This window comes from Rhinoderma darwinii, chromosome 3, assembly GCF_050947455.1.
Source record: "Rhinoderma darwinii isolate aRhiDar2 chromosome 3, aRhiDar2.hap1, whole genome shotgun sequence".
In the NCBI taxonomy this organism is placed as follows: domain Eukaryota; kingdom Metazoa; phylum Chordata; class Amphibia; order Anura; family Rhinodermatidae; genus Rhinoderma; species Rhinoderma darwinii.
The window spans coordinates 87,254,290-87,282,182 of NC_134689.1; the positions used below are offsets into that span (position 1 = coordinate 87,254,290).

Sequence of the window (27,893 nt, forward strand, 5' to 3'; positions counted from 1 at the left end):
GGGGGATTCATAGGGGGTATGGTCCCTCCCCAATTTATTATGGTTGGTAGTCTGCTCAATTTGGGCTCCTGCTGGGTGGTGTCCCGAGGAGTGGTCAATTAGGGCTCCCGCTGGGTGGTGTCCCGGGGAGTGGTCAATTTGGGCTCCCGCTGGGTGGTGTCCCGGGGAGTGGTTGCGGTTGAGGTCAGCCAACTGCAGGTATAACGGTGCCCCTGAGCCAGTAGGGTGACGGCTGGGAGTAAAATACTATGCAGGTGGGCTGTTTCGTGACAGACTTTTTGTAGCTCCAAGGACTCTCCTTCCATTGTTATTATTATTTGTAAATTGTTGTTCTTGATGTTTGTTTGTAAATAAAATGGCTGCTGTGGCCAAATTTATCCAACCCAAGTGTCTGAGTCTTATTAGAGGGACAGGGGGTTTGGGAAAAGGTATGGCCATTAATGGGGAAGGTGAGTAGGTGAAGCCACTTCCCCCCCCCCGGTAGGAGTGTACGCACTCTACAGTCCCCTGATCAAGTGTGGCTTGGCTTGCTGGTGAAGTTGATGTATCTAGAAGAAGCTTTGTACCGAAATTCAAGTTTCAGAACGACTGTATCATTTTGAACCAAGGCTAAGCTTAAATTCATGACGCTTAACTCCAGGGGCACCACCCTTTATACTCAGCTTTACACCACAGAATGCCAAGATGGATCCTACTTTCATATGCATCTCCATGGTACCTTGAAGGTCTTGGTCCCCGTTCGCACTGCTGTTATCCTCCGATCTCTATGACAAGACAGGCACTACCAGAGCTTAGGTGCCGCTGTATTCCAAGCAAATAAAGCACAGGTCTGCTACATGTGACTTCATGTATGCTACAGTGTTGGGAATTGCCTTCACCTAGTAGGACCTGTAGGGGCATTTACCCAATATTCCATTCACACTGTGAGACTAGGCGACATCATCCCTTGTCTCCAAGGCCTCAGTCCTCGACTCCAATAGAAGTATGTGCAACTTTCCAGCTGAGTTACATCTAGCCTTTTTTCTCTCTCTCGAAACTGCGAAAGCGTGCTCTGGGGGACCGTGAAGTGTCAAACTATGTCTGTTCTCCCTTCCATCTGGTTGTATTTAAATATTACTTTGTTCTCCTTGGACCTCAAAATATATCCTTCTTTGCAGTTCTAAAGGGAATACCAAGAAAGCTTGTGTCTCTGTCTGTCTGTCCCTCTCCACTTGTCTCATAAAAGGATATTATGGTAGAACAGGTACTTACAGTACATATGGAAAACTGTTGAGGTAATTAAGGAAGTGGAATAAAAACTTCTCAATCTCTGTTCTATTAATTGTTCGTTAGTAAATATGAGGTTTTTAACAAGTATTCCCATCTGCTATTTGACCCCCTACTTCACACACATCATGCCACAGTAATTATGTCTTGTATATTGAAAATGTAACCTAACCAATTATTGTTCCCAATTATATTCTCAGACACATATTGGTTAAACTACATATCTCTGACAAACATCATTATCTATGGAAGAAAACCATCATCTCCTCTTCATGGTTTAAAGAATTTAGATTAGGAGGAAAAAGATACATGTGGTATGGTTCATGTAGTGTTTAGACCAGAAATGTGTTAGGCCTCGTTCATGTCTGCATTGGAGGCTCAGTTAGGGGCCTTTGTCACAGAACCGGTCAAAAATGGCAGATAAAATATTTTATCATGCGGTGCTATTTTGTTTATAATTTTTTTTTTCATTAAACAAAAAAGGAAATGTTTTCTTTCTTCTGCTGGGTTTATTACTTATGTGAGAGTCCTCAAGAATAACCTATTATGGGTTGTGTATGGCTACCTTTCCTAAAAACTGTTTCTGAATGTGATATTCCACATAAATACAATCTCATAATTGTGGAGAAGCCCTGGCTACAATAAAATTCTATTGACCTCTTCATGTCCATGTTTATTCTTTCTCTTCAGTCAGATCAGTCCGATGCTCTGTAGTCAAATTCAATTAATGCTGAATACTTGAAGCATCCCTGATTTTTCAGGTGGTTTTCCAGAATAAGCTGTCATATGTGTGTACATGTGGAATAACACCATTTCTGGCAATTATATGACTTGTACATGGCTTTTTTTATTTATTTTTTTTAGCCGTTTTCTCCTTTTGTAGACTCTATTTCTAATTCTCTCACTTTACCAGAGATAGTGGGTGGAGCCTAACTGCTATAATGTCTGCCATATACAGCACAACCAGAGAGAAGAAGAAGCTGCAGCAGCATGGAGAACATTATACAGTAGTAATGAGCAGTGTAGCTGAGAAACCAGAACTGGGATGACATATATGTTTTACCAGCAGCCTTTGTCTCCAGTTTACTCCTACTCCCACTCCGCTCCCCATAGACTTCCATGGGCTGCAGTGTCTGTTTCTCTGTCTCGCTTGTCCTGCTCCCCCTCTCCTCTTCATAGACTTCTATTAGCAGGGTGTCTATGTCTCTCTCTCACTCCCTGCTCCCTCCTCCTTCTCCTCCCTCCCCTTTCCATAGACTTCAACGGGCAGCATCATCTGTGTGTCTCTCTCTCCCAGCTCCCCATCTCCTTACCATAAAGTTCTAATAGACAGCAGCGTCTGTGTCTCTCACCCTACTCCCTCCTACTGCACCCTCACCTCTCCATAGACTTCTATGGTTAGCAGTACCTGTGTCTCTCACTCTGCTCTCCGTCCCCTCTCCTTAGATTTCTATAGGCAGGGTTTGTGTCTCTCACTCTGTTCCCTCCTCCTGCACCTCCTCCTCTATCCATAGAATTCTTTGGGCAGGCGGTGAAGAGACACACTTCCTGCAGTCTGTCTCCTTTGCTCTCCAACTAGATACGAATTTTGCTTGACAAACAGGTGTGGACAGCAGATTACAGGACGGGAGACACCTAGTGGCGATAACTTCACACAGAATTTGCATGGATAAAACAAACACATTTTAAATGTAAAAAAAAATCAATCCTTTTGTTATGTATATTCTAATAGCAGAGTATAAATCTTCTGTGCCCCAACACATTTTTGTTGAAAGTAATTTAGATATATTTAAAACAAACATGAAATAAAATAACCATAGAAAACTATTTTCGATACATATGACTTTTCGTTTAATAGTTAGACAGCGTAAACGTAGGCCAGGTAGCCACAAAATGTATTACAGTGGTACATGCTGTATAAATGGCACATATGTCATGAGACTATTCTTTTCTTTATACCGCCTTTTGATTTTGTTTATTTCATGTCAGAATTTTGTGCCAGTTTTGTGGTGCATTTTGAAACCACGCTGTTAAGGATCTGCCAGGCACAGCTTCTATATCCACGCCCATAGGTAATCAGTCTGCACCTGCTTCTATTTCTGTGAGACTGACTCCATCTTCCACCACTCAGGATGGCAGGCTTAGGAGTGGGAGAGCCTATCACAGGCTGGCCAGACGGAGCTAGCTCCCGCCCTTTGTCTATTTATACCTGCCTTTCCTGTTCCTCCTTGCTTGTGATTCTTGTTTTGTTTCCTGGCCCTGCTGCAGCTTCTTTAACCATTTGACCATGCTTCATATTGACCCTATCTTACTGACTTCTCTCCTGCTCTGCGTTTGGTACCTCGTACACTCCTGGTTTGACTCGGCTTGTTCACTACTCTCCTGCTCTGCGTTTGGTACTTCGTACACTCCAGGTTTGACTCATTCACCACTTTTGTTACTCACGGTGTTCGTTACATAATCACAAGCCCTATACCTACTCTACCCTGGTCGCTCACACTACTATGGACCCCCATGAGACCCTGGTTCAGCAAATGCAGAGTCTCTCCCTACAGGTCCAGGCCCTGGCTCAGAGGGTCAACCAGCCTGATGCTACCATGGTAGTGCCCCTCACCTCTTGAACCCCACCTCAAGTTGCCTGACCGGTTTTCAGGGAACCGGAAGACATTTCTCTCCTTTCGGGAGAGTTGTAGGCTCTATTTTCGTTTAAAGCCCCACTCCTCAGGTTCTGAGAGCCAGCGGGTTGGTATAATTATGTCCCGGCTCCAGGAAGGGCCCCAAGAATGGGCCTTCTCCTTGGCTCCTGACGCCCCTGAACTTTCCTCTGTTGATCTTTTCTTTTCTGCTCTCGGACTCATATATGACGAGACTGACAGGACTGCCTTTGCCGAGTCAGCTGGTGACCTTACGTCAGGGTAAGAGACCTGTTGAAGAGTATTGCTCTGACTTTAGGAAGTGGTGCGTAGCGTCTCGGTGGAATGACCCTGCCTTAAGGTGCCAGTTTAGGTTGGGTCTGTCGAACGCCCTGAAAGACCTGCTAGTTAGCTATCCCTCTCCTGACTCCCTAGACCAGGTTATGGCTTTAGCGGTACGACTTGACCGACGTCTCAGGGAACGACAACGTGAAAGTTTTTGTGTTTTCTCCTCTGACTCCCCCATGATGCCTCCCGAGGTTCCGTTGCTTCGTTCTTCCACGGAAGACTCGGAGGTACCTATGCAACTCGGGGCCTCCGTGTCCCCCCAACAACGTAGAGAATTCCGCAGGAAGAATGGTCTCTGCTTCTATTGTGGGGATGACAAGCATCAAGTGAACACCTGTCCTAGGCGTAAGAATAAGCAGCCGGAAAACTTCCGCGCCTAAGTGATCATCGGGGAGGTCACTTGGGCGCACAGGTATTTGCCGTAAATATGAAACGTAATAAAATCTTGCTTCCCTTTCAGGTCTCTTTTGGTGGTAGGTCTGCTACCGGCAGTGCCTTCATGGATTCAGGGTCGTCTGCTAATATCATGTCTGTGGAATTTTCTATGTCTCTAGCTATGCCTTTGATTGATTTGCCTAAACCTGTCCCGGTAGTGGGTATCGACTCCACTCCTCTTGCTAATGGTTATTTTACACAGCATACCCCTGTTTTTGAACTCCTTGTTGGCTCCATGCATTTGGAGCAGTGCTCTGTACTGTTGATGCAGGGATTATCGTCCGATTTGGTTTTAGGCCTTCCCTGGTTGCAGTTGCATAATCCCACATTTGACTGGAATACTGGGGATCTTACCAAATGGGGTAATGAATGCTTGACATTATGTTTTTCTGTTAATTCTATTTCTCCCCCTGAGGAGGTGAACACGCTACCTGAGATTGTTCAGGACTTCGCTGATGTTTTCTCTAAGGAGGCCTCCGAAGTGTTACCTCCTCATAGAGAATACGATTGCGCTATCGATTTGGTACCAGGAGCTAAGCTCCCTAAGGGTAGGATATTTAATCTCTCTTATCCCGAACGTGAAGCCATGAGAGAGTATATCCAGGAATGCCTGGCCAAGGGTTACATTCGCCCCTCTACGTCTCCGGTAGGTGCTGGCTTCTTCTTCGTAGGGAAGAAGGATGGTGGTCTTAGGCCATGCATTGACTACCGTAACTTGAATAAGGTCACTGTAAGGAACCAGTATCCCCTTCCTTTGATTCCTGATCTCTTTAATCAGGTTCAGGGGGCCCAATGGTTCTCTTAGTTTGATCTACGGGGGGCGTATAACCTTATCCGCATCAAAGAGGGGGATGAGTGGAAGACTGCGTTTAACACACCCGAAGGTCATTTCGAATACCTCGTCATGCCCTTTGGGTTGTGTAATGCTCCCGCGGTCTTCCAGAATTTCATAAATGAGATTTTAAGAGATTACCTGGGGGTATTTCTTGTAGTGTACCTTGATGACATACTTGTGTTTTCCAAGGACTGGTCCTCCCACATTGAGCATGTCAGGAAGGTGCTCCAGGTCCTTCGGGAAAACAAACTGTTTGCGAAGACCGAAAAATGTGTGTTTGGGGTGCAGGAGATACCATTTTTGGGTCAAATCCTCTTTCCTCATGAATTCTGCATGGACCCCACCAAGGTCCAGGCTGTGGCGGAATGGGTCCAACCTGCCTCCCTGAAGGCGTTACAGTGCTTTTTGGGGTTCGCTAATTATTACAGGAGATTTATTGCTAACTTCTCGGTCATCGCTAAGCCTCTTACGGACCTCACTCGCAAGGGTGCTGATCTCCTCCGCTGGCCTCCTGAGGCTGTCCAGGCTTTTGAGGTCCTTAAGAAGTGCTTTATCTTGGCCCCGGTGTTGGTTCAGCCCAACCAAATGGAGCCATTTATTGTGGAGGTTGACGCGTCCGAGGTGGGAGTGGGGGCTGTCTTGTCCCAGGGTACCAGGTCCCTCACCCATCTCCGTCCCTGTGCCTACTTCTCCACTAAGTTTTGCCCACTGAGAGTAACTATGATATTGGCAACCGCGAACTCTTAGCCATTAAATGGGCATTTGAAGAGTGGCGCCACTTCCTGGAGGGGGCTAGGCACCAGGTAACGGTCCTTACCGACCACAAGAATCTGCCCGGAGGCTAAACCCGAGACAAGCTCGATGGGCGTTATTTTTTACCAGATTAAATTTTTTGGTTACCTATAGGGCTGGGTCTAAAAATATTAAGGCTGATGCACTGTCGCGTAGCTTCATGGCCAGCCCTCCTTCGGAGGAAGATCCTGCTTGTATTTTGCCTCCAGGTATAATCATTTCCTCTATTGATTCTGATTTAGTCTCTGAAATTGCTGCTGATCAAGGTTCAGCTCCCAGGAACCTTCCTGAGAACAAGCTGTTTGTTCCCCTGCAATTCCGGCTAAGGGTACTTAGGGAAAATCATGACTCCGCACTATCTGGTCATCCAGGCATCCTGGGTACCAAGCACCTCATTGCCAGAAACTATTGGTGGCCTGGGTTGCCTAAAGACGTTAAGGCCTACGTCGCCGCTTGTGAGGTTTGTGCTAGATCCAAGACTCCCAGGTCCCGACCAGCGGGCTTACTACGTTCTTTGCCCTTTCCCCAGAGACCTTGGACCCATTTCTCCATGGATTTTATCACCGATTTGCCTCCATCTCAAGGCAAGTCGGTGGTGTGGGTTGTAGTAGACCGCTTCAGTAAGATGTGCCACTTTGTGCCCCTCAAAAAACTACCCAATGCTAAGACGTTAGCTACCTTATTTGTCAAACACATCCTGCGTCTCCATGGGGTCCCTGTCAATTTTGTTTCTGACAGAGGGGTACAATTTGTTTCTTTGTTTTGGAGAGCCTTCTGTAAAAAGTTGGAGATTGATCTGTCCTTCTCCTCTGCCTTCCATCCTGAAACTAATGGCCAAACCGAGAGGACTAAGCAGTCTCTAGAACAATATTTAAGGTGTTTTATCTCTGACTGTCAATATTATTGGGTCTCATTCATTCCCCTCGCCAAATTTTCCCTTAATAACCGGGTTAGTAACTCGTCAGGGGTCTCCCCCTTTTTCTGTAATTTTGGGTTTAATCCACGGTTCTCCTCCGTTTCACCTGGTAGTTCCAACAATCCCGAGGTAGAGGTCGTTCATCGGGAACTGTGCACAGTCTGGGCCCAGGTTCAGAAGAACCTAGAGGCGTCTCAGAGCATACAAAAAACTCAGGCAGATAGAAGACGTTCTGCTAACCACTTGTTTATGGTCGGGGATCTGGTGTGGCTATCGTCTAAGAACTTGCGCCTTAAAGTCCCGTCCAAGAAGTTTGCTCCCCGGTTTATAGGGTCGTACAAGGTCATTGAAGTCCTCAATCCTGTCTCCTTACGACTGGAGTTGCCCCCATCTTTTCGAGTACACGACGTGTTTCATGCCTCCCTCCTTAAACGCTGCTCCCCGTCCTTGGCTCCCTCGAGGAAACCTCCTGTCCCTGTTCTCACCCCTGAGGGGGTAGAATTCGAGGTGGCCAAGATTGTGGACAGCAAGATGGTCCAAGGCTCCCTCCAGTACCTGGTCCATTGGAGAGGATACGGGCCTGAGGAGAGGACTTGGGTACCCGCCCGGGATGTTCATGCTGGGGTATTGCTCAGGAGGTTCCACCTTCTTTTCCCCAATAAACCAGGTCCATCTAGAAAGGGTCCGGTGGCCCCTCATAAAAGGGGGGGTACTGTTAAGGATCTGCCAGACACAGCTTCTGTATCCACGCCCATAGGTAATCAGTCTGCACCTGCTTCTATGTCTGTGAGACTGACTCCATCTTCCACCGCTCAGGATGGCAGGCTTAGGAGTGGGAAAGCCTATCACAGCCGTTTGGTACCTCGTACACTCCTGGTTTGACTCGGCTTGTTCACTACTCTCCTGCTCTGCGTTTGGTACCTCGTATACTCCTGGTTTGACTCGGCTCGTTCACCACTCTTGTTGCTCACGGTGTTACTGTGGGCAACTGCCCCTTTTCCCTTGCTTCTGTGTACCCTTGTCTGTTTGTCTGTCGGGCACTTATTGAGCGTAGGGACCGTCGCCCAGTTGTACCCTGTCGCCTAGGCGGGTCGTTGCAAGTAGGCAGGGACTGAGTGGCGGGTAGATTAGGGCTCACTTGTCTGTTTCCTTACCCCCATCATTACACACGCTACCCTTTTGAGACACTTCTCAAACATTAAAATTGTGCCTATTTACACCAAACGTTTAACTTTTTCTATACTTTATAGACCCACATACTAGACAAGCTGTCATACTGTCAGCCGTAACCTCCTGAAGGTCCAGCAAGCTGAAATGCTTAATTTCTTGTCACAAAATTCTATACATAGCTGTGAGTGGCATTATCTACAATGGGCACTGTGGCACTATCCACAAGGGATACTGCGTGCCACTTTCTACAGGGGGCTATTTGTGTTACACACTTTCTAAAAGGGGCAATGTAAGGCACTTTCTACAGATGGCACTTTCTGCAGGAGGAATGTGTGAGACTTTCTATAGGGGCACTGTGTGACATTCTACAGGGGCCACTGTGTGTGTATGTGTGTGGGGGGGGACTCTTTCTCTACCAGGCAAAGCATCTCTACTGTATAGAGGGCACAGCATTTGACACACTCTTCACGGGGCACTGTGAGTGACACTCTATAGGGGGCCCGGTGTGTGACACTCTACAGGGGCACAGTGTGTGACACTCTCTACAGGGGCACAGCGTGTGTGTCACTTTATTTGTGTGGAGCACAGCTTTTGGCACTCTTTTTAGCAGGCACTGTGTGTTTGGTGCTTTATTTTTATAAGGCACAGCCTATGGAACTATTTTCAGCGGGCGCAATGTCTGGCACTATTTATAAGTGGCACTGTGTATGGGGCACTTTATTTGCATGGAGTACAGAGTGTGGCATGATTGTATTTGAGGGCACAATGTGTGAAACGACTGTATGCAGGGGCACAGTGTGTGGAAATATATCCAGAGGCACAGTGTATGGTGCTATTATATTAAGGGGTGTAGTGTTTGGCACCAAGAGGATTTTGTTTTAGTTTATAGGTGCGGATTTGTTGGAAAGGTGAGGAGCTGAAGACATCTGAGTGGCACATGCTGCAGAGATGAGTCGTGGTCGGGAAAGTCATCATGGAGGTCTGGACCGGATGGGGAAGGAAAGATAACGTAAAAGACTCCAGTTAGGGAAGACGTCACCTGTGAGTCACTGAATGTAAATGTTTATTCTCCCTCTGACTTTGTCTGATTAGTCCTGTCTACACTCATATGGTCTACAGCATGATGATGGGTGGTAGCATTCGTTTTTTGGGAAATTGCAACTCCCAGCACAGCTTTACCATTCCTCAGGACATAATGGGCGCTGTAGTTTCACATGGTACAAACTTATATGGCAGGGGCTAAGACTCCTTTTACATGGACATATATGGGCTGTGAAAATGAGTGCCGATCAATAAGACAGCTCGTTTGTAAAGGATCTGCCAGACACAGCTTCTGAGTCGACGCCCGTGTTTAATCAGTCTGCACCTGCTCCTAAATCTGATAGAGTGAATCGATCTGCTACCTCTCAGGCTGGTAGGCTTAGGCTGAGGAGTGGGAGAGCCTATCACAGCCTGGCAAGACGGAGCTAGCTCCCGCCCTCTGTCTATTTATACCTTCATTTCCTGCTCCTCCTTTGCCTGTGATTCTGTCTAGGTTCCTGGCTCTGCTGCTCCTGCTAGTACTATTTACCTCTGCTTCAAATTGACCCTGGCTTTACTGACTACTCTCCTGCTCTGCGTTTGGTACCTTGTACACTCCTCGTTTGACTCGGCTCGTTCACTACTCTTGTTGCTCACGGTGTTGCCGTGGGCAACTGCCCCATTTCCCTTAGCTTCTGTGTACCCTTGTCTGTTTGTCTGTCGTGCACATATTGAGCGTAGGGACCGTCGCCCAGTTGTACGCCGTCGCCTAGGACGGGCCTTGCAAGTAGGCAGGGACTGAGTGGTAGGTAGATTAGGGCTCACCTGTCTGTCTCCCTACCCCGTCATTACATAATCACAGGCCCATATACCTTTTCTACCCTGGTCCCTGACACAACTATGGACCCCCTTGATACCCTGGCTCAGAAAATGCAGGGCCTCTCCCTACAGGTCCAAGCCCTGGCTCAGAGGGGCAAACAGCGTGATGCCATCCTAGTAGTGCCCCCCACCTCACCTCTTGAACCCCACCTCAAGTTGTCTGACCGGTTCTCAGGGGACCGGAAGACTTTTTTCTCCTTTCGGGAGAGTTGTAGGCTCTATTTCCGTCTAAGGCCCCACTCCTCAGGTTCTGAGAGCCAGCGAGTGGGTATAATTATGTCCCGGCTCCAGGACGGGCCCCAAGAATGAGCCTTCTCCTTGGCTCATGACGCCCCTGAACTTTCCTCTGTTGATCTTTTTTTTCTGCTCTTGGGCTCATATATGACGAGACTGACAAGACTGCCTTTGCCCAGAGTCAGCTGGTGACCTTACGTCAGGGTAAGAGACCCGTTGAGGAGTACTGTTCTGACTTTAGGAAGTGGTGTGTAGCTTCTCGGTGGAATGACCCTGCCTTGAGGTGCCAGTTTAGATTGGGTCTGTCGAACGCCCTAAAAGGCCTGTTAGTTAGCTATCCCTCTTCAGACTCTCTAGATCAGGTTATGGCTTTAGCGGTATGTCTTGACCGACGTCTCAGGGAACGACGACTTGAACGTTTTTATGCTTTCTCATCTGACTCCCCCATGATGGCTCCCGAGGTTCCGTTGCTTCGTCCTTCCACGGAAAACTCGGATGAACCAATGCAACTCGGGGCCTCCGTGTCTCCCCAACAACGTAGAGAGATCCGCAGGAAGAATGGTCTCTGCTACTACTGTGGGGATTGCAAGCATCAAGTGAACAACTGTCCTAGGCTTAAGAATAAGCAGACAGAAGAACTTCCGCGCCTAAGTGACCATCGGGGAGGTCACTTGGGCGCACAGGTATTTCCCGTAAATATGAAACCTAATAAGATCTTGCTTCCCTTGCAGGTCTCTTTTGAGGGTAGGTCTGCTACCGGCAGTGCCTTCGTGGATTCAGGGTCTTCTGCTAATATTATGTCTGTGGAATTTGCTATGTCTCTAGCTATGAAATTGATTGATTTGCCTAAAACTGTCCCGGTAGTGGGTATCGACTCCACTCCACTTGCTAATGGTTATTTTACGCAGCATACCCCTGTTTTTGAACTCCTTGTTGGCTCCATGCATTTGGAGCAGTGTTCTGTACTGGTGATGCAGGGATTATCGTCTGATTTGGTTTTAGGCCTTCCCTGGTTGCAGATGCATAATCCCACGTTTAACTGGAATACTGGGGATCTTACCAAATGGGGTAATGAATGCATGACGTCATGTTTTTCTGTTAATTTTATTTCTCTCTCTGAGGAGGTGAACTCTCCACCTGAGTTTATTTAGGACTTCGCTGATGTTTTTTCTAAAAAGGCCTCCGAAGTGTTACCTCCTCATAGAGAATATGATTGCGCAATCGATTTGGTACCAGGAGCTAAACTCCCTAAGGGTAGGATATTTAATCTCTCTTGTCCCGAACGTGAAGCCATGAGAGAGTATATCCAGGAATGCCTGGCCGAGGGTTACATTCACCCCTCTACTTCTCTGGTAGGTGCTGGCTTCTTCTTCATAGGGAAGAAGGATGGTGGTCTTAGGCCGTGCATCGATTACTGAAACTTGAATAAGGTCACTGTAAGGAACCAGTATCCCCTTCCTTTGATTCCTGATCTCTTCAATCAGGTTCAGGGGGCCCAATGGTTCTCTAAATTTTATCTACGGGGGGCGTATAACCTTATCCGCATCAGAGAGGGGGATGAGTGGAAATCTGCGTTTAACACGCCCGAAGGTCATTTCGAATACCTCGTCATGCCCTTTGGGTTGTGTAATGCTCCCGCGGTCTTCCAGAATTTCATAAATGAGATTTTAAGAGACGGCCTGGGGGTATTTCTTGTAGTGTACCTTGATGACATACTTCTGTTTTCCAAGGACTGGTCCTCCCACATTGAGCATGTCAGGAAGGTGCTCAAGGCCCTTCGGGAAGACAAACTCTTTGCTAAAACTGAAAAATGTGTGTTTGGGGTGCAGGAGATACCATTTTTGGGTCAAATCCTCACTCCTCATGAATTCCGCATGGACCCTGCCAAGGTTCAGGCTGTGGCTGAATGGGTCCAACCTGCCTCCCTGAAGGCGTTACAGTGCTCCCTGGGGTTTGCTAATTATTACAGGAGATTTATTGCTAACTTCTCGGTCATCGCTAAGCCTCTTATGGATCTTACTCGCAAAGGTGCTAATCTCCTCCACTGGCTTATAGAGGTGGTCCAGGCTTTTGAGGTCCTTAAGAAGTGCTTTATCTCGGCCCCAGTGCTGATTCAGCCTAACCAAATGGAGCCATTCATCGTGGAGGTTGACGCTTCCGAGGTGGGAGTGGGTGCTGTCTTGTCCCAGGGTACCAGGTCCCTCACCCATCTCCGTCCCTGTGCCTACTTCTCCAGGAAGTTCTCGCCCACTGAGAGTAACTATGACATTGGCAACCGCAAACTCTTAGCCATTAAATGGGCATTTGAAGAGTGGCGCCACTTCCTGGAGGGGGCTAGGCACCAGGTAATGGTCCTTACCAACCACAAGAATCTGGTTTTCCTAGAATCTGCCCAGAGGCTAAACCCGAGACAAGCTCAATGGGCGTTGTTTTTTACTAGATTCAACTTTTTGGTCACCTATAGGGCTGGGTCTAAAAATATTAAATCTGATGCACTGTCGCGTAGCTTCATGGCCAGCCCTCCTTCGGAGGAAGATCCTGCTTGTGTTCTGCCCCCAGGTATAATCATTTCCTCTGTTGATTCTGACTTAGTCTTCGAAATTGCGGCTGATCAAGGTTCAGCACCCGGGGACCTTCCTGAGAACAAGCTGTTTGTTCCCCTGCAATTCCGGCTAAGGGTACTCAGGGAAAATCATGACTCTGCACTACCTGGCCATCCAGGCATCCTGGGTACCAATCACCTCATTGCCAGAAACTATTGGTGGCCTGGGTTGCCTAAAGACGTTAAGGCCTACGTCGCCGCTTGTGAAATTTGTGCTAGGTCCAAGACTCCCAGGTCCCGACCAGTGGGCTTACTATGTTCTTTGCCCATTCCCCAGAGACCTTGAACCCATATCTCCATGGATTTTATCACCGATCTGCCTCCATCTCAAGGCAAGTCGATGGTGTGGGTTGTAGTAGACCGCTTCAGTAAGATGTGCCACTTTGTGCCCCTCAAAAAACTACCCAATGCTAAGACATTAGCTACCTTGTTTGTCAAACACATCCTGCGTCTCCATGGGGTTCCTGTCAATATTGTTTCTGACAGAGGGGTACAATTTGTTTAATTGCTTTGGAGAGCTTTCTGTAAAAAGTTGGAGATTGATATGTCCTTCTCCTCGGCCTTCCATCCTGAAACTAATGGCCAAACTGAGAGGACTAATCAGTCTCTAGAACAATATTTAAGGTGTTTTATCTCTGACTGTCAATATGATTGGGTCTCCTTCATTTCCCTCGCCGAATTTTCCCTTAATAACCGGGTCAGTAACTCGTCAGGGGTCTCCCCCTTTTTCTGTAATTTTGGGTTTAATTCACGGTTCTCCTCCGTTTCACCTGGTGGTTCCAACAATCCCGAGGTAGATGTCGTTCTTCCGGAACTGTGCACAGTCTGGGCCCAGGTTCAGAAGAACCTAGAGGCGTCCCAGAGGCAGATAGAAGACATTCTGCTAACCCCTTGTTTGTGGTCGGGGATCTGGTGTGGCTGTCTTCAAAAAATTTGCGCCTTAAAGTCCCATCCAAAAATTTGCTCCCCGGTATATAGGGCCGTACAAGGTCATTGAAGTCCTTAACCCTGTCTACTTCCGACTGGAGTTACACCCATCTTTTCGAATACACGACGTGTTTCATGCCTCCCTCCTGAAACGCTGCTCCCCGTCCTTGGCTACCTCGAGGAAACCTCTGGTACCTGTTCTCACCCCTGAAGGGGTAGAATTCGAGGTGGCCAAGATTGTGGACAGCATGATGGTCTAAGGCTCCCTCCAGTACCTGGTTCATTGGAGAGAATACGGGCCTGAGGAGAGGACTTGGGTACCCGCCCGGGATGTTCACGCTGGGGTATTGCTCAGGAGGTTCCATCTTCGGTTCCCCAATAAGCCAGGTCCACCTAGAAAGGGTCCAGTGGCCCCTCATAAAAGGGGGGGTACTGTAAAGGATCTGCCAGACACAGCTTCTGTGTCGACGCCCGTGGTTAATCAGTCTGCACTTGCTCCTAAGTCTGATAGAGTGACTCGATCTGCTACCACTCAGGCTGGTAGGCTGAGGAGTGGGAGAGCCTATCACAGCCTGGCCAGACGGAGCTAGCTCCCGCCCTCTGTCTATTTATACCTTCATTTCCTTTGCCTGTGATTCTGTCTAGGTTCCTGGCTCTGCTGCTCCTGCTAGTACTATTTACCTATGCTTCAAATTGACCCTGGCTTTACTGACTACTCTCCTGCTCTGCGTTTGGTACCTTGTACACTCCTCGTTTGACTCGGCTCGTTCACTACTCTTGTTGCTCACGGTGTTGCCGTGGGCAACTGCCCCATTTCCCTTAGCTTCTGTGTACCCTTGTCTGTTTGTCTGTCGTGCACATATTGAGCGTAGGGACCGTCACCCAGTTGTACGCCGTCGCCTAGGACGGGCCGTGCAAGTTGGCAGGGACTGAGTGGCGGGTAGATTAGGGCTCACCTGTCTGTCTCCCTACCCCGTCATTACATCGTTGATGAGCGCTCGTTTGCTCCTTTCACAAGGAGCAATAATTGGTTATACGTTTCCATCATATTGGCAATACATCTCCCTGTTTACATAGAGATAAGAGCTGCCGACAACAATAATATTAAGTGCTGCATAAACTATGCAATCAGCCGATCAATGAGGTTTTGCTCGTTCGTCGGCTGATCATTGCCCTGTTTACACAGGAAATGATTGGGTAGAAGTGTTCATATGAATGCTCATTTGCCTTATTAATTGCCCATGTAAAAGGGCATTAAGCTGTATTTGCAAATAATATCTGTACCACATTTGTACTGGTATTGTATATGTACTGAGTTTCATTCTGTTGCTGTATATATGTACTGAGCTTGGTTCTTGTGCTGCATAAATCTACTGAGCATGGTTCTGTATTTGTGTGCTGAGATATATACTGAGTTTGGATATGGTGCTGTATAAATGTACTGAGTTTGGTTCTAGTTCTGTATTTTTGTACTGAGCTTGGTTCTGTATTTGTGTGCTGAGCTTGGTTATTGTGCTGTATTTATGTACTGTGATTTGTTTTGGTGCTGTATATATGTACTGAGCTTTGTTCTAGTACTGTATTTATGTACTGAGCTTGGTTCTGTATTTATTTGTGGAGATTTGTTCTGGTGCTGTATATATGTACTGAGCTTGGTTCCAGTGCTGTATTTATGTGCTGAGCTATGTTCTGGTGCTGTATTCATGTACTGACCTTGGTTCAGGTGCTGTATATATGTACTGAGCTTGTTTCTGGTACTGTATTTATGTACTGGGCTTGGTTCTAGAACTATATTTATTTTCCTGGATTGGATCTGTATTTATATACTGAACTTGGGTCTCTATCTATGTACTGAGCTTGGGTCTGTATTTATGTACTGAGCTTTGTTCTAGTTCTGTATTTATGTACTGAGCTTAGTTCTAGTGCTGTATTTATGTAGAGAGCTTGGTTCTAGTGCTGTATATATATATATATATATATATATATACTGAGCTCGGTTTTGGTGTCGTTTTTATGTACAGAGCTTGGTTCTGATGTTGTATATATGTACTGAGTTTTGTTCTGGTACTGTATTTATGTGCTGAGCTTGGTTCTAGAACTGTATTTATGTGCTGAACTTGGTTTTGGTGCTGTATTTATGTGCTGAACTGGGTTTTGGTGCTGTATTTATGTACTGAGCTTTGTTCTGGTGCTATATATATGTACTGAGCTTCGTTCTGGTACTCTATATATGTACTGAGCTTTGTTCTGGTACTGTATTTCTGTACTGAACTTGGTTCTGGTACGGTATTTATATACTGGGCTTGGATCTGTATTTATATACTGAGCTTGGTTCGGTATTTATATTCTGAGCTTGGTTCTAGTTCTGTATTTATCTACTGAATTTTGTTCTGGTGCTGTATTTATGTACTGAGCTTGGTTTTGGGGCTGTATATATGTACTGAGCTTGGCTCTAGTACTATATTTATGTACTGAGCTCGGATCTGTATTTATATACTGAGCTTGGTTCTGTCAAGATGTACTGGGCTTGGGTCTGTATATACAGTATGTGCTGAGCTTAATTCTGGCACCATATCTCTGTATTTGGCTTGGTTCTGGCACCATATTTATGTACTGAGCTTGGTTCTGGTACTTTATTTATGTACTGAGCTTGGTTCTGTTTTTATGTGCTGAGCTTGGTTCTAGTGCTGTATATGCAGTTAGGTCCAGAATTATTTGGACAGTGACACAATCTTCATGATTTGGGCTCTGCATGCCACCACATTCTATTTGAAATGAAACAACTGAGATGCAATTGAAGTGTAGACTTTCGGGTCTAATTCAAGGGGTTGAACAAAAATATCCTATGAAACGTTCAGGAATTGCAAACATTTTTCTACACAGCCACCTCATTTCAGGGGCCCAAAAGTAATTGGACAAATTAACATTGCCATAAATAAAATGTTGTTTTTTTAATACTTCGTAGAGAATCCTTTGCAGGCAATGATTGCCTGAAGTCTGGAACCCGTTGACATCACCAAACGCTGGGTTTCCTTCTTTGTGATGCTTTGCCAGGCCTTTACTGCAGCTGTCTTCAGTTTTTGCTTGTCTGTGGGTCTTTCTGCCTTAAGTTTTGTCTTAAGCAAGTGAAATGCTTGCTCGATCGGGTTGAGATCTGGTGATTGACTTGGCCATTGCAGAATATTCCACTTCCTTGCCTTAAAAAACTCATGGGTTGCTTTTGCAGTATGTTTTGGGTCATTGTCCATCTGTACTGTGAAGCGACGTCCAATCAACCTTGCTGCATTTGGTTGAATCTGAGCAGGAAGTATATCCCTGAACACTTCAGAATTCATCCAGCTACTTCTGTCTTCAGTCACAATCATCAATAAACACTAGTGACCCAGTGCCTTTGGCAGCCATGCATGTCCATGCCATCACACTGCCTCCACCATGTTTAACAGAAGATGTAGTGTGCTTTGGATCATGAGCCGTTCCAAGCCTTCTCCATACTTTCTTCCTCCCATCGTTCTGGTACAGGTTAATATTAGTTTTATCTGTCCAAAGAATGCTGTTCCAGAACTGGGTTGGCTTCTTTAGATGTTGTTTGGCAAAGCCTAATCTGGCCTTTCTGTTTTGAAGACTGATTAATGGCTTGCACCCTGTGGTGAACACTCTATATTTGCTATCATGAAGTCTTCTCTTTATGGTAGACTTAGATACTGATACACCTACCTCCAGGAAAGTGTTCTTCACTTGGGTAGATGTGGTGAAGGGGTTTTTCTTCACCATGGAATAGATTTTGCAATAATCCACCACTGTTGTATTCCGTGGACGTAAAGGGCCTTTTGGAGTTCACGAGATCACCAGTGCGCTTTTTTAAAAAAAATGTACCAAACTGTTGATTTGGCCGCTCCTAACATTTGTGCTATCTCTCTGATGGATTTCTTTTTTTTTCAGCCTAACGATGGTCTGTTTCACTTGCATTGAGAGCTCGTTTGACCTCATGTTGTGGGTTCATAGCAACAGTTTCCAAATGCAAATGCCACACCTGGAATCAACTCCAGACCTTTTACCTGCTTAAGTGGTGATGGATTAACAAGGGATTAGCCCATGCAGCCCATTAAATAGATTTTGAGATAATGGACCAATTAACTTTGGAACCTTGAAAAAGAGGCAGCTACATATTAAAGAGCTGTAAATCCTAAACCCTTCCTCAAATTAGGATGTGTATACCCTTAAATTAAAGTTGAGATTCTGCCCTTTAAGCAAATATTGATTATATAACTGTATATTCAAAATGTTTTGGTAAACAGCTAAAATGCCAAAACTTGTGTCACTGTCCAAATAATTCTGGACCTAACTGTATGTACTGAGCTTGGTTCTGACATCATATTTATGTACTGGGCTTGGTTCTGGCACCATATCTCTGTATTGAGCTTGGTTCTGGAACCATATTTATGTACTGGGCATGGTTCTGATACTATATTTATGTACGGTGCTTCGTTCTGGTACTGAATTTATGTACTGAGCTTAATTCTGGTGCTGTATATATCTACTGAGCTTGGTTCTGGTACAGTATCTATGCATTAAGCTTGAATCTTATACTGTATATATACACTAAGCTTTTGCATTTGGGAGTTGTGTCAAATCGCTGGAGTGCGCATGCCGCACTGTTCTTCATACTTCTCACAGAGCACAGTCACACCCTTACTAAATTGGTTTAGCATGCTTAGGGTACTGAATATGTACAAACAGGTCTATACATAATGTATAATATAACAAGTGTGGGTACATATGTATTCTTATGTAATTATATACATAGTATGGCAATCCAGTAAAAGGGTTTTTCCAGGGTGACACAATTTTTGCGGCGGACAGTGCACGAGCACTGAGCTATGTGAAGGAACAGGATGAAAATTGGGGGGGCATTGAAGCATAATCAAAGAATGAACGGGGCGGGCATTGAGGAGGCTGTGGACCAATAGGATACCTCAAACCCGGGACTTCTGACGTATACCCCAGTTTGAGGCATCCTATTGGTCCACAGCCTCCTCAATACCCGTGCCGTTCATTCTCTGTTATGCTTCAATGACAGACCTGTGTCGATACTCAGTGACATATCGACACAGGTCTGTCTGCATAATGATGCTCGTGCACGAGCGTGTGTTGAAGCAAAAAAACACAAGAATGAAAAGAAGAACTTTGCACAAAAATCTTAGCTAGAAGAAAGCTTGAACAGAGCTGACAACATATTTCCTTTTGTGGTGACGGTGTACCTGTACCTGTGGGAGTTGCGGAAGGGGCACCTGCACCTTTCTCTAGAGCTTACAAATACTGTAACTTAAAGGACCTGTAATTGTTGTCCATGATTACAAAAAATGAGGGTTGTCCAAGACTGCATGAAATGGTACACTTTTTTTTCCAGAAACAGCACCCCTCCTGTCCATGGGCTATCTGAAATTGCAGCTCAGCCACATTCACGTCAATACACAACCCTTGGACAGGAGTAGTGCTGTTTTTGGAAAAAAAAGCAGACCACTTTTTGTTATCATGGACAACCCTCACAGGTCCTTTCAATGGTATTTAAACAATGCTCTATTAAACAAATGCTAGAGACTGCAACTGTTTAAATGCTCTTTACTGATTCTAAATATTCTCTGTATCTGTATCTAAAGGGCTCTTCAATAAATATAAGTAGATGGGGCAGTTACGGAAGACATGGCTCAAAATAAATTAGACTGACCCCGCCACCACGCCTCTCCGCCAGTCAGCCCTTAACTGACTAATACGGCACTGTAGATCAGTGCAAATATCCTTACCTAAACATTTGAAAGTAGTTTATTTGTCATTGTTATTTTTTCTGTTTCTCATTTTCTTTTTTCAATTGTGTACTTATGTCACGTATTAGAATCACGACACTGAACGCCAAAGGCTTCAACTCACCTACTAAGCACTCCTAGGTTATCCACTCCCTCAAGAGAATGGATTAGTCTGTGCTGCTGCTGCTGCTGCAGTTAACCCACTTTTTGAAAGTTAAAGTTACAAACCTTCCTAAATCACCTTACACTACATGGTTCCACTCATGCAATGATAGTGGCAAACGTAACGGAGTCAGTATAGCTCTCCGTTCTGACATCTCCTTTGAACTGATCTCCCAGATTGCTGATAGTGCAGGTCGCTTTCTTTTTATAAAAGGTAAAATGGCGAACACCCTGATTACCATTTGAAACATATAAGCGCCAAACTCGGGCCAGATTCCTTGGCTGTCTGCCATTCTGGAAACATTTTTTATCAGTTCTCTGAGAGCCTAATGCTTCTGGGGGGAAACTTTAACATTACTCTTGAGCCTCTTCTTGACTCCACGGGAACCTCCGCTCACAGCTACTCAGGTCTGGGGAAAATCCGCAGACTCCTAACTTCTTTGCGATTGGTAGATATATGGAGATCCTCTTACCCCAGTACTAGGGGTTACACCTTCTATTCCTACCCCCATTGTTCTTACCAAATATTAGACTACCTATTCATCACGAATAACCAACTCTCTATAGTGGAATCACCCTCTATAGGCAACATTCTCTTCTCAGACCATGCCCCAATGTCCATGTTTCCCAACATACACACTCTTTTGCCTAGGCAATACAACTGGAAACTTAATGAAACTCTCCTCTACTCTCCACGGAATAGGCAGCGAATTGAGTTAGCATTGAGATCTTACTTTGCAGAGAATGATACGCCTGATGTCTCCCCGAGCACTATATAAGTGTAACGTCCATGGCCACGGACCGTCGTTCAGACTTACCATCTGACGGCTCCGGCCATGGACGTCTGTGTTCTTGGCGGCATCTCCCTCCAGGGAGACACCGGCACTCATTTCCGGGTTCTGTTACTGTTTCCCGCAAGGCGTGCACGCCCGTGCGTGCACGGCCTTAACCCCTTGAGTACCCAGCTCATTTTGGCCTTGAGGACCAGACCCATTTTTTCAAATCTGACATGTATCACTTTATGTGGTAATAACTCCGGAATGCTTTTACCTATCCAATTGATTCTGAGATTGTTTTCTCGTGACATATTGTACTTTAGTTTAGGGCAAAAATTTGGTCGATAAATTCATTGCTTATTTGTGAAAAACACCAACGTTTAGCGAAAATATGAAGAAATTATGATTTTTCCAATTTTAAATGCATCTGCTTGTAAAACAGATGGTAATACCACACAAAATAGTTACCAATTAACATCTCCCATATGTCTACTTTATGTTTGCATCGTTTTTTGAACATCCTTTTATTTTTCTATGACCTCACAAGGCTTAGAACTTTAGCAGCAATTTCTCATATTTTTAAGAAAATTTCAAAAAGCGATTTTTTCAGGGACGAGTTCAGTTCTGAAGTGGTTTTGAGTGCCCTATATATTAGAAACCCCAATAAAACACCCCATTTTGAAAACTGTACCCCTCAAAGTATCCAAAACAGCATTCAGAAAGTGTTTCAACCCTTTACGCGTTTTACAGGAATTGAAGGAATGTAGAGCTGAAATTTTCAAATTTCATTTTTTTTTACAACATTCATATGTAATAAATTTTCTTCTGTACCACAGAAGGTTTTACCTGAGAAACGCAACTCAATATTTATTGCCCAGATTCTGCAGTTTTTAGAAATATCCCACACGTGGCCCTAGTGCACTAATGGACTGAAACACAGGCCTCAGAAGCAAAGGAGCACCTCTTGGATTTTGGGGCCTCCTTTTTTCAGAATATATTTTAGGCACCATGTCAGGTTTGAAGAGGTCTTGTGGTGCCAAAACAGTGGAAACCCCCAAAAGTGACCCCCATTTTTTAAACTACACCCCTCAGGGAATTTATCTAGGGGTATAGTTAGCATTTTGACCCCACAGGTATTTTGCTATATTTTCTGGAGTTAGTCTGTGAAAATGAAAATCTACTTTTTTTCTGGAAAAACGTAAAAATTTCTAATTTTTGCAAGAAATAAAGGAGAGAAAGCACCCCAACATTTGTAAAGCAATTTCTCGCGATTACGGAAATACCCCATATGTGGTAATAAACTGCTGTTTGGACCCACAGCAGGGCTCAGAAGGGAAGGACCCCCATTTGGATTTTGGAGCTCTGATTTTACTGGAATGGTTTTCAGTACCGTGTCACGTTTGCAACGCCCTGGAGGGCCCTACACAATGGAATCCCCCCAAAAGTGACCCCATTTTGGAAACTATACCCCTCAAGGAATTTTTCGAGTGGTATAGTTATCATTTTGACCCCACAGGTTTTTTGCTGAATTTATTGGAATTAGTCTGTGAAGATGAAAAGAGACTTTTTTTTGGAAAAAACACAGAATTTTCTAATTTTTATAAGGAATAAAGGAGAAAAAGCACCTCAAAATTTGTAAAGCAATTTCTCCTGATTACGGAAATACCCCATTATGTGGTAATAAACTGCTGTTTGGACCCATGGCAGGGCTCAGAAGGGACGGAGCACCATTTGGATTTTGCAGCTCAGATTTTGCTGAATTGGTTTCTGGGGGCCATGTCGCATTTGCAGAGTCCCTGAAGTACCAGTACAGTAGAAATTCCCCAGATGTGATCCCAATTTGGAGACTATACCCCTGAAAGAATTAAATTAGAGGTGTAGTGAGCATTTTGAGCCCTCAGGTGTTTTATAGATTTTATTAGAATTGGTCCGTGAAAATGAAAACATTTTTTTTTTCCAATAACCTGTAGCTTTAGCTCAGAATTTTTCATTTCCACAAGGAATACAGGAGAAAAGACACCCCAAAATGTGTTACACAATTTCTCCTGATTACGGAAATACCCCATATGTGGTTGTAAACGGCTATTTGGACATACGGCAAGAGTCTAAATGGAAAAAGTGCAATTTCGTTTTTGGAGTGGAGATTTTACAAAATTTGTTTTTGACGCCATGTTGCATTGCGCTGAGGTACCAGTACAGTGAAAACTCCCGAGAAGTGACCCCATTTAGGAAACTACACCCCTCGAGGAATTCATCTAGAAGTGTAGTGAGCATTTTGACCCCCAAAGGTTTTGCAGAAATTAGTGCACAGTGGATGTTGCAGATTGAAAATTGACATTTTCCACATATATGCAATTTCAGTGCCCAATGCGTTGGGCCCAGCTTGTACCACTGGAGACATACGCCCCATAAATTGTTAAGCGGTTCTCCAGAGTACAGTAATACCCCATATGTGGTCATAAACCGCTGTTTGGGCACACTGCCAGGCCCAGAAGGAGCGCCATTTGGCTTTTGGAGCGCAGATTTTGCTTGGTAGTAGTTTTGTTTAGTGTTTTACTGGTGTTTGTTTATAATGTGGGGGCATATGTAATCTGTGCGGAGTACATACATTTTTTGCGTGACACACTGTCGTTTTTATTGGTACCATGTTTGGCTACGCGCGACTTTTTGATCACTTTTTATTCAATTTTTTTGGAAACAACGTGACCAAAAAAGGAAATTCTGCCATTGTTTTTTATGGTATTTTTTTTACGGTGTTCACCGTGCGGGATAAATAATATGATATTTTTTTAGGTCAGGCCGATACGAACGCGGCGATACCTATTATGTCTAGTTTTTATCTTTTTTTTCATTTTTTTTCTAATTATAAAGGGCTTGGTCAGGGAAACAAGGCGATTATTGTTTTTATTACGTAAAACTTGTATTTATTTATTTATCTAAAACTTTTTTTTTACTTTTTTTTCACTTTTTATTTTACACATACTAGGGGACTGGAAGATCTGATCTTCTGATCCCCTGCACAATACACTGCACTACTTCTGTATGTACTGATGTAGTGCAGTGTATTGTAACTGTCACTTTACAACTGACAGTTGAGCCTATTACGTCCTGCCTTGGGCAGGACCTAATAGGCTCCCGTACCTGGCAACCAGGAAGCCGTTGCTAGGCTTCCCGGTTGCCATTGCAACCATCAGAACCCCGCGATTTTTCGCGGGGGGGGGCAATGGGGTGCAGGGGGGGCCCCCTCCCTCTGTATCAATCACTTAAATGCCGCTGTCGCTATTGACAGCGGCATTTAAGGGGTTAAACTACAGCGATCGGAGAGGACAGTGATCGCTGTAGTTGCAGTGGGATGTCAGCTGTATATTACAGCCGACATCCGATGAAGATGGAGCGAGCACAGCTCCTGTGCCCGCTTCATCCTCAGGGCGTTACTATACGCCCATTTTCGGGAAGGGGTTAATAAAAATAGTGGGTTTTTTTTTTACACCGCTTTCTCTGATCTCCTTACGTATCTCACAGAAGTGAGGAGATCAGAGAAAGTGACAGGAGCTTTCTCCTGCAGAAAACGTCACAGACGGCTGTGATTGGTCAGTCTTCAGAGACTGACCAATCACAGCAATCGCCGGCATTGGGGACTGCTAATTGGTCCCCAGGCCGGTAGCAGAGACGGTTAGCTGTCGATGACAGCTGCCGCCGCTGTTCTGTCACTATGTGATTTCACATAGTGACAGTTTATTCCTGCGCCGTAATAGTACGTCGAAGGTACGCTGGAATAAGCGGCCAGCGACGTACTATTACGTCGAAGGTACGCAAGGGGTTAAAGGGCCAGTACGCGTCCACTTGTTTATAATCAGTAATTAGCCCAGAATGCAGCTGGACTATAAAAAGGGATATGCCCACTTGTTCCTTGCCTGAGCGTTGTTGTATACCTAAAGTTTGTCTTGCAAATGGTCTCCCAGTGTTTTCCAGTTCCCAGTGTTACCGGTTCCTGCTGCCTGTACCCTGTATCCCGTGCTACCTTGCTTCTGTGTCATCTACAGTGAGAGTCAAGTCGTGTCTTCCGCTGCATCTACTGTGCCATCTACAGTGAAAGTCAAGTTGTGTCTCCGCCACTGTCTACATTGCCTCAGGTACCCTTTCTGGACTATAGACATTGTTTTGTAACTAGTTGGCCAGCTGCTATCCCGCTATGCGGTACGGCCCAGTGGGTCCACACCCCGCGCCGTGACAGTACGCTCAGGCCATGGACCCCGCTGGTCAGTTCAAGGGCATGTCACCATCCCAAGCCATGCAGGCAGACCTGCAGGATCTGCGAGCATGACAGGATAAACTTCTTCTGGCAGTAGACTCCATGGCACAGCAGCTAGGGGCTACTTCCTTCTCTGCTCCTATTCAAGCTCCTCGACCCTCCTGCTACACCTCCTGGCAGCTCCAGTTCGGCTCCTTGGTTCTCGCTGCCATTGCCACCTCGGTTTCATGGAGACGTAAATTCTGCAGGGGGTTTCTGAACCAATGCCATATACACTTCACTCTGCACAACCGAGCATTTCCTTTGGACGGAGCCAGGTTCACCTTCATTATGTCTCTACTTGCCGGCAAGGCCCTGGCGTGGGGGCGAATCCAATCTGGGAACGACAGTGATCCGAGAACTGAGACTTCCAGGGGTTTGTGCGGTTGTTCTGTACCGTATTCGAAGAGCCTGGACGAGTCTCGTCGGCAGCCACTTCTATCTTTAACCTTCGCTAGGAGGACGCCTCCGTGGGCAAATACACCATCCAGTTGCGGACACTGGTAGGAGAATTCGCCTGAGATCAAGGACAAACTTGCTGCTCGAGATCTACCAGCTGTCTTGGACGACCTGATTCTACTTGTTACTCGAGTGGACATAAGGCTCAGAGAGAGATCTCAAGAGGTTCGACAGGAGAGACGGCTTCCTGTTTATATTGCAGCCTCGCTGGCCATGTCGTATGTCTGTATCCAGAGAAGCCAAAAAAAAACAATGCCTAGGATTGGTTGGAGAGACAACCCTGGGTGATACTGAATTTAATAGAGAACTCTTCGCCAAATTGTTCATTCCTGTGACCATCGTCGCTGGCGAGAGTCTCTCAGTCTCTGCCTACCTGGGGTCCGGCTCTGCAGCCAATTTCATCTGCCAAGACCTTGTGGAGCTTCTACAGTTGCCCACTGTGCCGTTGATCGTTGCCTTGGTAGATGGACTTCCTTTGCCTGATCCAGTTTTGTCTGTGACCAAGTTGTTAGGACTCCAAGTGGCAGTTCTTCACTCTGAACTCATCTCCCTGTTTGTCCTGCCCAAGGCCGTCAACCCCATACTGTTGGGTTTGCCTTGGCTCCGTCTACTTGCCCCAGTCCTGAATTGGAACTCTGGAGAGGTTCTCCAGTGGGGTGCCAAGTGTCTCAACTGCTATCTCGTGCATGTCCATCCGCCTCAGTCTCCTCCGCATCAGTCACTGGCAGGGTTGCCTCCTTGTTACTCTCTGTTCTCAGAGGTCTTCAACAAGAAGGAAGCAGAGACATTGCCTCCACATCGACTTCCAGCAACGGATACGAAATCTCGTTTACCTCCGTAATCTCGCGAGATTTCGTATCCGTTGCTGGAATCTCACAGAAAAGATTCAGAAGTGTCAGGATTCTGAATACACATGACATCCAGGCTGGATGGTCATGTGTATTCATTATCAGGACACTGGATTAATGTTAATCAAGCAGAATCGCTGTGTATGTGGCTGCAGATCATGTTCTAGTAAGAACGCGATTCTGCTGTCTAAATGAATGGAGAGGAGTGCATGATGCCGATTGGTCAGCGTCATACACTCCTCTGTACAACGCCCACTTGGTCGAAAGTAAAAATACGCCCACTTGGGCATTAAGAAACTCATTTACATAAACCAAAATTGCTCCTAACGTTGTGAAAATAGATTGTTTTTTTAAATAAAAAGCATTACTGTAACCTACATTATAGCGCCCATCTCCTTATGTAGGAGATAGGGCACTTATAATGTGGTGACAGAGCCTCTTTAAGGGCCATACAACGTTTCCTGGGATTTGCCAACTTCTACCAGCTGTTCATTCCCAACTTCTCTTCATTAACAGCTCCCATCTCCACCCTCACTAAAAAGGGTATGAATGCCAAGGTGCGTACTCCAGAAGCAGAAGTCACATTTAAAACCTTGGAAAAAGGCCTTCACGTCAGTCTCTATTCTTAATCACCCTGATGTGTCCCTACAGTTTTCATTAGAGGTGGACTTGGTGCCAGTGCACTTTTGTTCCAGAGGGGTTCGAAAGGCAAGACTGTGGTATGTGGCTACTATTCTAAGCTGTTTTCTCCTGCAGAGCGCAACTACTCGATTGGGGATCAGGAGTTACTGGCCATCAAGCAGGCCCTGCAGGAGTGGAGACACATACTGGAAGGAGCAGCTCATCCTATCCTGGTCTTCACGGACCACAAGAACCTGACCTATCTACAGACTGCTCAACGGCTGAATCCTTGTCAAGCCAGGTGGTCATTGTTCTTTGCTCGTTTCCGGTTCGAACTCCACTACCGACCTGCCGACAAGAATGTGAGGGCCGATGCCTTGTCTAGGTCGTTTGAAACAGAGGACACTGTGGAGTCCCCACAGAATATTATTGATCCTTCCTGCATCTTCTCTGTTAACCCCCTGCAAGTTAGAGACATTCCTCCGGGAAGAACTTTTGTACGTCTGGCAGACAGAGGAAGAATCCTTCGCTGTTGTCACAGTTCCAAGCTGGCAAGTCACGCGGGTGCCCGTAATACCCGAGACCTAATTGCACGTCAGTTCTGGTGGCCAACGCTGCCCAAAGACATCATGGCCTTTGTCTCCTCCTGTACGGTGTGTGCAGCAAACAGAGTTGTCCACTCCAGACCAGCCGGTCTGCTCCAACCACTGCCTGTGCCTGATGCCCCCTGGCAGCATGTTGCCTCTCTCTGTGGGATGCAGTGTGATCTGGGTGGTGGTGGATCATTTTCTAAAATGGCTCATTTTGTTCCCCTGTCTGGCCTGCCTTCCGCTGCTCGACTGGCCGACCTCTTCGTTCAACACATCTTCCGTCTGCAC

The 27,893-nt window shown here is 45.8% G+C and overlaps 1 protein-coding gene across 1 annotated transcript in view; it reads right to left on the minus strand.

Moving 5' to 3' along the window:
- Positions 1-3,915: 3,915 nt before the first annotated feature.
- The window catches only part of LOC142750375 (uncharacterized), a 468,269-nt gene continuing 444,291 nt past the window's right edge, over positions 3,916-27,893 (minus strand). The window contains exon 12 of the mRNA XM_075859374.1: positions 3,916-3,931. Within this exon, the coding sequence (XP_075715489.1) occupies positions 3,916-3,931 (16 nt within the window). The remainder of the gene's footprint in view (positions 3,932-27,893) is intronic.